The 12,890-nt window shown below is 36.1% G+C and overlaps 1 protein-coding gene and 1 pseudogene across 7 annotated transcripts; one reads left to right on the top strand and one right to left on the bottom strand.

The window, feature by feature from the left end:
• LOC137731025 (Photosystem II reaction center PsbP family protein) lies at window positions 1-2,042 on the top strand. 7 transcript variants are annotated; one of them, XM_068470073.2, is made up of 10 exons: window positions 1-157; window positions 254-341; window positions 436-542; window positions 697-762; window positions 858-938; window positions 1,037-1,119; window positions 1,241-1,316; window positions 1,408-1,526; window positions 1,648-1,692; window positions 1,808-2,042. In XM_068470073.2, the coding sequence occupies exons 1-10, from the start codon at window positions 76-78 to the stop codon at window positions 1,832-1,834; spliced, it is 774 nt and encodes a 257-aa protein (XP_068326174.2). In that variant the 5' UTR covers window positions 1-75; the 3' UTR covers window positions 1,835-2,042. The 7 variants fall into 7 exon arrangements, with proteins under 7 accessions (XP_068326174.2, XP_088543388.1, XP_088543387.1 ...); XM_088687262.1 differs by having other exon boundaries at window positions 436-539; window positions 870-938; XM_088687261.1 differs by having other exon boundaries at window positions 2-157; window positions 436-539.
• Window positions 2,043-2,338: 296 nt separating this feature from the next.
• LOC137732963 (SWI/SNF complex subunit SWI3B pseudogene) lies at window positions 2,339-3,284 on the bottom strand (annotated as a pseudogene).
• Between the last annotated feature and the right edge of the window lie 9,606 nt (window positions 3,285-12,890).

The following is a 12,890-nucleotide window of genomic DNA, read 5'->3' on the forward strand; positions in this document are numbered from 1 at the left end:
GGATAGATTCCCACCCCAAACCAAAGATAGAGAGCTGAAATAAACGAGAAGAAGGCGGAAGGCAATCTACAAGGCATGGCGTGCGTTGCGTCCTGGTATTCTCTGCCTCCGGTGCGACCTCGCACATGCCACTCCAACGCCTTCTCGAACAACAGAGGTTCTTCCGCTCAGCTCAGCTCTACATCTCCGTCCACCATATATTTACTGTTAGCAGCACAGCACACTACTTAATCAGCTTCTGTTGTTTCTTCAGGCATCGCCGTACGCAGTAGAAAAAGCCATGCGCTCCTGCAATGTTGCGAAAACAAACAAGAAAAAACCGACGCCAAAACAGAAACATGGTAAGCGTTTAATTCCATGGTAAGAGGAGACAAGTAAAGTAATCTAATCTAGTTTACCATTTCACTCGAACTCGAATTGTTTCGTTTTATGTAGTTTTGGCATTGAATTCCAATCTACGAGGAGACAAGTTGTGCTTGGGACGGCGTTTGCTGCATTTTCTTTTCCCCATCTCATTTCAAATGCATTTGCAGAGAATGGTAGTAAGAGTCTCGTTTTTCTTGGTCGCCTGGTGGTGACCATAGATTCTGTTCTCTCTAGCTTTCATACTATTAAGGATCATGCTGATTTTTTATGCTTTTCAAGTGTTGGATTCTAAAATGTTTTGTTTGGTTTTGTTTTTGTGTTCTAATTCAGATGTGCCGGAGGGTTTTCGAGTTTACACTGATGATGTCAATAAGTTCAAGATATTGATTCCCCAAGGTGAATAAACACATTACTAGTTAAATTCCCAATAAAGTTTACATTTGGGGATTATATACTTAAAGGCTTGGTATTTGTGTGTTTACCTTTTGGAGACTGGCAAGTAGGCGCAGGAGAGCCAACTGGGTTTAAATCAGTCACAGCTTTCTACCCAGAACAAGAGGGTAATAGCTCAAGTGGGTACTCTCTATCTCTATTGCTTTCAATTATTCGACATTATTCGGTTCTGTTGCATTTGTATATAATGGCAGTCTTTCTGGGGCTGCTGCTTCAGTTAGCGTTGTGATCACGGGGCTTGGTCCGGATTTTACAAAGATGGAATCCTTTGGTAAAGTTGAAGCGTTTGCTGAGACTCTGGTAGTACCCTTCTCCTAATTTTAATTGATTTTACGCATGCATATTTGACATGGCCCGTGGAAGCATTTGTTCATTTACTCATGAGTTTTGCATTTATTTTACTTGCATATTCTCTTCCAAGGTTAGTGGATTGGATAGGAGCTGGCAAAGGCCAGCAGGAGTGGCAGCAAAGCTTATAGATTGCAAAGCATCGAAAGGTAATTCTCCACTCATAGTCATACATACCAACTCAGTATTGTTCATGAATTGTAATGATTTGAATTTGATGACGATGACGATGATCGTCAGGCCTTTACTTCATCGAGTATTCGCTACAAAAACCCGGTGAAAGTTGCAAGCACCTGTTTTCAGCACTTGGGATGGCAACCAACGGTTGGTACAACAGACTGTATACAGTCACCGGACAGGTATCTATTCGACATGAATTTCTTAGTTGTACCGTGTTTGTGTTGTGCTCTGGAATCCAGATTCTTTCTTTCTCATGCCAACATGCGATGCTGATACTGCAATATCTATATCTTTCTGCAGTACGTCGAGGAAGAATCAGATAAATACAGCGCCAATGTTAAGGAGGTCAGCTTAAAACGAAACGTTACGTTAAATTTCGTTGTCGATCTAAATAGTATGATGCATGAAACTGAAACCTGTTTCGTTTACTGAAAGCGCGAAGCTGAATTTGGTTTTGCAGGCTGTCAAATCCTTCAGGTTCATTTGAGGGCTCCAGCCAGAGTTTGAAACTACAGTTTTACGCCGATTTTGATTGTCAGTACGGTCAGTATTTCGTGGTAATATAACGAGATACATTTCAATCAAACATCTAGCTGCCGAAGAGAAGATTGTTAATACTGCAGCAGCCCTTTCATTCTATTGTAAATCAGAGAGATATTTCATATATAACATATGTGCATTTGAAAGAGCAACAATCCTTTCCGTGCAGCTTCTAACTGGTAGATACATAGCAAATCAACGTTAAACAGGAACTCGTGTCCAAAAACTTTAGTTCGGTTAGCTAGCTCAGCTTCTCCCATGGCTATTTGAATTAAGGAAGGGTTTGAAAATCATTATATTCAAGTAAATCAAAATCAGAGTGATTAATTTGGTGGATGGGCATTCGGGAAGAGTTTTTTGACACAAAACTAGATGATATATATAATATACATATGAATCATAGAGAATCGATCACATTTTACATTCTACTCCGTTCCTCTCCAGTTTTTGCTCAACTTTTTACGAATAAAAGGGTCAGCTTATCCAAAAACAGCATGCTTTTCATTTGCTCCAGTTTTTGCCATTCTTTCTCCATATGCAATTCTAACGCCTCAAAGCGAACAATCTTCTCGTGAATCTGTGTAATCCCAGAAATTTCTCTCTCGACATCCATTCCTTCCTTCTCAAGCTGTGAATTTGCATCTACAAATGCCCTCCCAGCACATCTAGGTTGGTGTCCCTATCCGATGCAGCATCAGCTTCTGCATAAGAAAACAAGCCATTATTCAACTTAAGATTTGCTGCTCACACAATTGTCTACCATACTAGTAAGTTGCTCTGCAATAGTTTGGAAAATCCCATGACCATGAATGGTCCGTATGCATTACATTCATTGAGTTCTGTACAATTGAGCATAGTTTTAAACAAGGATGGTACCATGCGGCCTTGCATTCCAAGGACGAGATCCTAGACTCAGTCTACTTGTTTCACAAATCAATGTAGTTCTGCATTCGGAAAAAACACAGCAATGGCCGAAACAAATTTGCGCAACAAAGGAGAACTCACATCACAGGTACTATTAATTAAAGAAAAAAAAATGCTTATCGTATGCTCAAGATGACCTAATGAAAAAATGCTTCACCCAGAATCTCATTTAAGAAATTAACTACTTTGGATAAGAAAAAGGCAAGGGGACTTATTTCTAGAATTACTTGAGCCATAATTGGGTTGCCCGCGTCTGCAAGAGGTGTGAGACACATTCTTTTACAGGGGGATGGTGCATCTTTACTCTCCAAATCAGCAATAAATTCCTCACCAAAAGGAATTTTAATGAAATGCGTGACAAACTCCTTCTCACTTTTACCGACATATTGTGCAACCTTCCTCCAATCGTCACCATAATGCGTGAGGGCTTCTAGGAGGTGCATAGTATCTTCATCGTCCCAACCTCTCCCCATCTCTTCTCTGATCTTAACCATCCTGAAATCTGAGGAAGGAGTGACAAGGTGAGTCGCAAAAACCACAAGAAAGAATGCTATGCATGCAATTTAACTGACGAGTATTGTAAATTGTCACATATATATTTATACGAATTAGACAAGTGGCAAGTGTCCAAGTTTAACTAAGGGGACTGCAAAGACAGCCGTAAGACAAAATTGTGCTTCATTTAGTCAGTTATTGAATTCAATGTTAATAAATATGGGGTCAGAAGAATGACAGACCTTTTCAGAAGCAAAGCAGGCAATGCCACAAAAATACTTGCAACCATGTCACACTCTCTTCTCGGGGCTCTTCTTGATGGGAGTGGAGGAGTCCTTCAGAACGCATGCGAGGGCTTAAGTGCGGAGAGAGGCAGCCTCGGTACCCTTGTCTTGTTGGAAGTCAAACAGTCTTCAGCAACACAAACAAGAAGCTAATGTTAGTCTTACAAGGTTATACAACTAAAACACAAATGAAGGAGTGACTGACCTGATTCCAATGGTAGCCATGGAAGTCAAACACAAAAGTAGCAGAGCATGGCAACACTAGGATCTTCTATAAACTCCTAGCCGAATACAACTACTCTATGGGAAGTATTATGTTGTGTGTTCTAGGGCTTATAGGGACCGGTGTTTATATATATAGTCTAAAAGCTAGGGTTTCCATCCATAAAGGAAACCTAAACTTTACTTTCTTAGCCTCCAAGTCAAGTATCATAATCATATTCAATTAAGGATTCCATCAAATCCTATTTCCAATATAAGACACCTTATATAGGATTGATATCATTAAGAGATCAAATCACAATCAACATTATTCTCCAATATTACCTTCCTATTACATGTAGTAGACCACTTAAATGTTGATTTATATTGGATAAATCCAACATTCTCCCACTTGGTCTACAAAATGTAATATTCACGTTTATACTTGAGATTGGAGATTAATGTCACTTTAGTGGCCATGTAATAGTGATTACATCTCGTCCTTAATGCAATTTTTGTCAAATGCATTTCTTAACATGGAACTAACAAGGTTGTAGGATTGACACAACCCAGAACCTTCATAATCACACATGCTAAGATCCTCATTTACATGAAACACAAATTATGATCAAGAGATAAAACTTTAAATTAACCAAAATGTCTTACTTTATACCATCTCAGGTCCACCTTATTGTAACTCACAAGTTACACTTTATGCTTCTTCAAAGCCTTAAATTTGCCAATGCAGATATCCTTCATCTAATGAAACCACCATAACCTGCAGGTGTGAATACATCTCCAAAATAATCATGCATCACTTTCATTAGATTAGTAACAATACAAACAATGTTTGTAGCCAACAGACACAACTGAAAATACCAAATAGGCACATGTCAAAGTAAAATATCCCAAAAACTTCATAAAACAAATTAATTCAACACTTGTGAGCAAGATGAATTAATATGTTTTTGACACTAATTTATGCATCATACCAGTTACTTTCATAATGATTTCCAACGCCTGCGGGCAAGATGGAAATCCTCACAACTGAGGTAGTGCACAAACCATGCCATGCCATTTAATATGCAATTTGATAACAACTTGATATCCGATATATATTTAGAGATTAAAATGAATACATGGATTCTATACATACCTTATAGGTCATCTGCAAATGTAAGGCATTACTAACACAAAACTCAAGCTCCCACTGATCTGCAACATCATTACTTAATTTGCAAATTAATACATAAATCATATTTTTAAAAATATGCCTTTGGGAATAGCCTTACTTAGTCAATGAATGCATATTACCTCAATGAAGGGTACAACTAAGCTTGAAAGCATTCACTGCTGTTACACAAAACATGTATCAAACAACCATCTTATATGTATTAATAAGTCCACATTTATGCTAAGTCCTTATGAGCCCCAAAATAAATGATCAAACGAGAAATCTAAATGATTGCATGTAACAGAAAAATGTACGCATGTACCAAGTATCCATTCATGCAACTTAAACATATTATAGACATTCGAGTAACACATGGGAGATAGAATAACGCTTTAATAGATTCATGCAAATCCACTTAATGCTCAAAATTTTAGAACAACTCCCACTAAGTTTTCAGAGTTTATACTTGAAAATAAGTTAATGAGTGTGAAGCCCAATTTTCGTTCACTAATTCTCCCACTTGGGCAAACACTCGTTAATATATTCTTTCAAAGATGTACCTAAAGAAAATTTCTTTATATTTTAGACATAATAAATATACATCACAACCAACATAAAGTTGTCGAACAGAATTTCAGCAATGAGTTACACTTAGTTTAGAATTTATCATAATTAATTTACAAGCTTGATTGCTACCAAATTTCTAATGATCAAAATAGACATACTAATCTTCATAAAATAAAAATACAGAGCCGTTTTGAGTCAAAATAGTAGTCAAAAGTCACGTCTCAAAAAGACCAACACAATCTGCCAGTAAAACTGCCTATATGAGCATGGGTTACTAGTAAATTCACCACAATTAAAATATATGGCATAAAATTACGAAAATTTGCAGACACATAATAGACATCTATATGTTGAACATAGCAAAAATTCAGGTCATTTGGTGACCATTAAATGTGTCATTCACCCAATTAAATTAAGACACACAATCTGCCAGAAACAATTATGTGCATCTATCATGAATTTATGCATCCATAACAAATTCAATTTCATATCATTTCAATTTTGATGTCCAAAGGAAATTCTAGTAGTCAAATTTCATCCTCTAAACTGACATCATAATTCAAATTGAAAAGATTAACAAGCATAAGACTTAAACAATGCGTACCTTAGCAATCCTTGATTAACATTCATGGGTCCAATGCTTTGCATCAACAAGTCTCATGAAGAGACACAAAATACGTCATGATGCAACCGATTTCCATGCCTTAAAACCACAACCTATTCTGAGCTCATAGTGGAAATATTTTGGCTGATGGCATGGAACTCAATAGACTTCATGAAACTAAATTAATTTACACCTGATGGCAAGAAAATTAACTAGTTTATAGTACTAGATTTATGTCACAAAAGTACCTTCATGAAAAACTTCAACATCTCTAGGCAAGATGAAGATTTTCACAACTTTTGTGAAATAAAACCCATACTATGCCATCTTAATTAAACTAAAAGAAGTAATCCACACCTGTATACAAGAATATTATCCATTTTATTCTAATTAAGATGCAAAGTTGATCGAAGTAACTCAAAAACACAGTCTCATAATCAACTAAGTCGTTGCAGCTTGCTATAGTTGAAAAGACATTTATCAACTCCGCCCTGAAACAATACAGAAGTCACATGGATTAATTAACTGTAAGTGACAAAATTATGATAACTTGATTCGAGCGTCTTACCTACAAATGGCACTAATTCCTTCATGACTCCCTTTGACATTAAATTTTTCTCAAGAAACCTGACAGCATACTTGAAAGAGATTAATCACATATAAAACAAGTTCTATTCCACCACATGAATGTAAATACTTATCATTATGGAGTCAATTACTTAAAATAGAAATTCTTTATGTAATGGGAAAGAACAATACGTTCCTTTAATTTAAAAGCTTAATCGCTCAAATGTTTTCTTAAGTCAAATGTGTTCCTTTCCTTTTATGTGCATACCAAATTAAATAAAGGAACAACCAAAAGTATTTTCTTTCATAGAAAACATCTCCAATATATGCCCTACATTAGCCTTGAAAAGTTTCTTTTCTTATCACACATAAAAATTTACTAATCAAAGCACTATTTAAATTCTTTAGGCATAGGAAAAACCACAAACAATAATACATGTTTGAAAATTCATGCTTGTCAATTAAGCCACATACTTTGAATGAATTACATACCTCATGTCTTCGTTCATCACTTCTTTGTAAAGATATATATAATCACATGAACAACCAAAATTCTCATATAAGAATAGATAAAAATACAAATGAGAATTATCACATAATTATTACAAACCTTATTCATTTGTACAAGACCCTTATTCTTGTCACTGGATGCTTTCTGTCATTCTCAGTCAATCCATAAGTTATGCATTAGTCATGTACAATTAAATGACTATACTGAGATAGGAAAGCAAAATTGTAGACAAAACTAATTTTATTAGTCATGCAAATTCCGTGTGGAGTTAATATCATTATAAACCGTACTTGAGTTAATCCCCAATCATACTTAAGTGCTAGTATACCGCATTACTAATCAACACATTTGTGTCTTTACATTGGAACATCTCAAGCTTAAAGCAATATAGGACAACCCAATTCCTTTAATAAAACACGCCATATGTCAATTTTGCTACATGTTTGCAAAACTTAAAATTTCAATCCATATTGATTACTTCCCACAACAATCAATGTCATGGCAATTCAATTCAGTCTACATATATGTCCCACACATTATCATATAAGACAACTGATTAAAAAAATTGATTTGCATGAATTTATTTTACCCATGGAAATCAGAGGCAATAAGGATTTGGGGTTTAAGAAGTATTTCCAAAAACTGTTCGTGAGGGATTTGAGAGGATGCTTAGTGTCCCCTTGTTGCCTTTCCACCCTGGAAGCAGCGACCGGGGCTGCTGGGACCAGCCAATAGGCTCACTCATGCACATTACTAACGAAAAGCCACGAACAAACAAGATATATATGCACTTTTATATGCATGCATCTTGGCATGCCTTAAAAAATTCTTCTTTTCCCTCGTTCTGTATGCCACTTATATGCATATAAGAATTAATCATGTTCAAAACATATATTTTCTCTTTGTTTTGATAACCAAGTTTAAAACTTAATAGTCAAAACTAACCATATGCATGATCAACTAATTAATTCGCAATTGACACATATAATGATCAATATTGTTTGCTTTGATAGGAGACTTTACCGAGCTTGTTGACTTGAGATGCTTCATAGTCTTCCTTGGCAAGATTAGTACAGAAGTACATATTTCTATGTGCTTACAAAATTGACAATAACGTTAGCCAAAATAGTTGTATCTACCACTAAATCAATTCAACCAAAACATTGGCATGAATATCGAAATAGAAAGCTTAAAGCATGCCGTCTTCTTCCAGTCATAATTAATTTAGTCAAGATGAGCAAACTATTCCAATCTTTCTTTATGAGAACTGAATACAAGAAAGAAAGCTTGAAGTGCTTGAAAACCTACCATCCAACAATTATTGGTTTACCAATTTATGAGTGATATATCTCAAAATTCTCCAGTGCAAGGTTAGAACAAACGACTATTTCAATTGAACCAAAACATTAATATGAACATTGAAATAGAAAACGTTAAGCACCATGGTAATTCCAATTACACAATTCCATAAAATAATGAACGAACTATTTTAATCTTCCTTTATTATAGTTAATTCAATGTCATCATTAAGTGCTTCAATTAGAAAAGCCCACGTTTGGAATTGAAGGGTGGTGGCGGTAGAAGAAAACTTCAACTCAACAGGCACCCCTTGCAGAAACAGATTAACCAATTATTTATTCGTTTAATTTAACTGATAATTTCGGTCTGTAAGATCAAATAGGAACTGATGTAAAACATGTGCTGTGCATATCATACTGATATGCCAAGTATATGCAATTATATGCGGAAACGTACAATATGCAGTTTTCAAGCAGGTCCAACATGGTGATGTTGCCGAATGCAATTACAATTTGGATTTAAGATCAAAACCGCAGTCCAAAAAGAAAAATATTATATAATCAAACTTCAAACCTGGTAGGTTTTAATCATATAACCAGTGGCTTTGATACCAACTGTTAGCCTTATAAGGTTATACAATTAAAACACAAACAAATGAGTGATTGACCTGATTCCAATGGGAGCCATGGAAGTCAAACACAAAAGTAGCAGAGCATGGCAACACCAGGATCTTCTATAAACTCCTAGCCGAATACAACTACACTATGGGAAGTATTATGTTGTGTGTTCTAGGGCTTACATGGACCAGTTTTTATATATGTAGTCTAAAAGTTATGATTTCCATCCATAAAGGAAACCTAAACTTTACTTTTGTGAGCCTCCTAGTCAAGTATCATAATCATATTCAATTAAGGATTCCATCAATCCTATTTCCAATATAAGACACCTTATATAGGATTGATATCTTTAAGAGATCAAATCACAATCAACGTTATTCTCCAATATTACATTCCTATTACATGTAGTAGACCACTTAAAGGTTGATTTACATGAGTATTTGAAACCCCAGAAAGTGATTCAAGAACCAAGAAATGTCTGGGTCAAGTAGCAACGATGGTGAGCTTAGACCTCCCATTTTTAATGGAGAGGACTATGGTTTTTGGAGGATAAGGATGACCACCATTTTCAAGTCTCAAGACCTGTGAAAATGGTTCAAGAAGGGTATGAAGTCCCAGATTCAGAGGATGATGAAGAACTCATTGCACCTTGAAGAACACCTTTGAGAGAAATTGGGATGAAAGATGCTAAGGCGCTGGGGATAATACAAGGTGTAGTCTCATATGCTATTTTTCTGAGAATATCAAATGAAGAGACATCCAAACTTGCTTGGGAAGTCCTTCAAAGAGAATACAGAGGTGACAAGAAGGTAACCAAAGTAAAGCTTCAATCTTTAAGACGCCAATTGTGAATCAAATGAAAACTTTGGTGAAGAACTACCTAGGGAAAGACTTGTACATAAATTGTTAATCAGTTTGACAAAACCCTATAACTAATAGTAAATGTTATATAGGAAACTAAGGACACTGATACACTTGATGCACAAGAGGTTACAGCCTCATTGAGAGTTTTTGAGCAAAGGCTAGAGAGACATGCTGATGTAGCCATAAAAAGGGCTTTGCAGTCACTTAGTATCAATCCTAGAGAGGGCAGTTCAACTAGGCAATACAACAGTTTCAAGCAACAAAAGAAGCCATGGAAAGGGAAATCTAAGAAATGGGAAGGAAGGTCAAGTGAGTCTACCAGAAACAATGGTGCTGGTGGGACAAAACCACAGTGTACAATCTGTGATAAGGCCCATTTTGGTGTCTCTTGGTTCAAGGGGAAACCTAAATGCAATAAATGTAACAAGTTTGGTCACTTGTCCAAAGATTGTGGTTCTAAAAGAAACCAACTAGTGAACTATGCACAAAAGACTAAAGAGGAGACAAATGTGTTCTATGCTTGCAATGTCACAATTGTTGAGAAAAACAAAGATATATGGAATATTGACAGTGGGTGCAGTAATCATATGACTGCACATGAGTCCCTACTTATCAATATTGACAGAGAATTCACTGGGAAGGTTAAGATGGGCAATGGTCAACTTGTAAGTGCCACTAGTAGAGGCACCTTAGTGATTGACACAAAACAAGGAAGGAGATAAATCAAAGAAGTTATGTTGGTACCTGGACTTGATGAAAACCTATTGAGTGTAGGCTAAATGATCATACATGGTTATTTCTTACTCTTTGGAGATTCAGTGGTTGAAATCTTTGATGATAAAAGTTTGCAGAACATGGTCACAAAAGCAGAAATGATAGAAAACAGGAGTTTCCCATTGTTGCTCAACTATAATCAAGCTATCTCACTGAGAGCTAGTGTCATAGAGAGTAATTGGTTGTGGCATAAGAGATATGGTCACTTGAACTTTCAAAGCTTGAGAAACTTGTAGAGAATGGAGATGGTTAAAGGACTACCAAAACTGCATGGAGAAAATGAAATCTGTGAAGGGTGTGTTCTAGGCAAGCACCACAGAGAGAGTTTTGAAGCCAGAAAGTCTTGAAGGGCTACACAACCATTGGAAATCTTCCACACAGATCTTTGTGGTCCAATGCAAATTGCAACAGTGAGTGGTAACAAAATACTTCCTAACCTTCATAGATGACTATTCTAGAATGTGTTGGGTATACTTCATAAGACAAAAATTAGAGGTATTCAGTATATTCAAAAAGTTCAAAATGATGGTTGAATTGCAATGTGGTTACAAGATCAAGAAAATAAGAAGTGATAAGGGAGGTGAGTACACCTCAATCGAATTCAATTCTTTCTGTGAAAGCATGAGATTGGAAAGACAGTTGACAGTGGCTTATACCCTTAACAAAATGGGGTTGTTGAGAGGAAGAACAAAACCATAATTGAAATGGTGAAGTCCATGCTCCATGAGAAAGGGATTCCTTATTAATTCTAGGGAGAAGCTGTGAATACAACTATCTATTTATTAAATAGATGCCCAAGCCTTTAGTGGAAGGAAACCAAGTGTGAAACACCTAAAGTGTTTGGCTCAATATGCTATGCACTAATACCATCTTAGTTGAGACACAGACTGTAGGAAACTAACAACAAGTGCATATTTGTAGGTTATGGTAACTATGAAAAAGGGTATAGATTGTTTAACTTGAAAACACAGAAAATCAACATCTCAAGGGATGTGGTCTTCAATAAAGATACAAGGTGGAATTGGGAAGATGGTGTAAAAGCTAACTTATCAGTACCAATGACAATTGGTGGAACTGACAATGTAATTGAGTCACAAACTCAAATCTCTGCTCACTCACCAAATCAATCTCAACAATTTTAGTTGCAGCAATCACCTCAACATACTTCACCTCAATCTTAGAGTGAAAGTTCTCAAAATACACAAAATTCTGTTTCCCAAAACTCCACTCCTAGTTCTGCTCCTATGAAACTAAAGAGCTTGAGTGAGATATATGCAACCTGCAATTTTTGCATAGTGGGTGTAATACCCTAAAAATTTAAAATATATGTATATGTGGAGTAATTGAGAATAAATAGATTTATGGTTATGAAATTCGAATGGGGAAAATGTGAAATTCTGCTTCAGGATTTCATTATTTGTTATGTCGTATAATTTTTCGTTAAGTGAAAAATGACGAAATTGCCCTATTGTATTAAACGGATTTCCTCACGGACAGATTTGATCCTTTCATGATTTTCCATATTTCTTTACATATTCAAATAGTACGTTTCAATACGGACGCGTGAGTGCAAATGAAATGTGATTTGGAGTTAGGACGAGTAAGTTACGAATTTTCTAAATAAAAGGACATTTTAGTAAATTCAAGTGGAACTTTCTGGAAGCCAATGACTTCCTTTTTTTCCTTCCCTGCGTGAGAAACTAGCAGTGAGGAGGGGGCTGCTGTGTTCTTCATCCTGATAGGAGCATATTCATGCGACTTAATTAGCTTGTTCTCGTGCATTTATGTTGTGTTTATTTAGCTATTTTAGTGTTTAAGGCCATTTTTGTGTATTTTCAGATTATAAGGCCAAAGTGTGCAAGAAGATGCAAATTGGAGTCTTTGGGAGCGAAAGAGGAATGAATGAGTTGAAGACTTGAAGAAACGACGAATTCCTACTCCAACGATGAATTCTTACCAAAACGAGGAACCCTACTCAAACAAGGTTTCCTACTTGAGGTAGGAAAGTTAACCCTAAGTTTCCCGTTTTGGTAACCTTTCCTAAACTTAAACGTCCGTATTTTCTAGCCCACTTTAAACCCCTTTGCCGTGCCCTTGTATCTTCCCCCCTTCCCTTGCCGTG

This window comes from Pyrus communis, chromosome 16, assembly GCF_041283825.1.
Source record: "Pyrus communis isolate YQ-2024b chromosome 16, ASM4128382v1, whole genome shotgun sequence".
NCBI lineage: Eukaryota > Viridiplantae > Streptophyta > Magnoliopsida > Rosales > Rosaceae > Pyrus > Pyrus communis.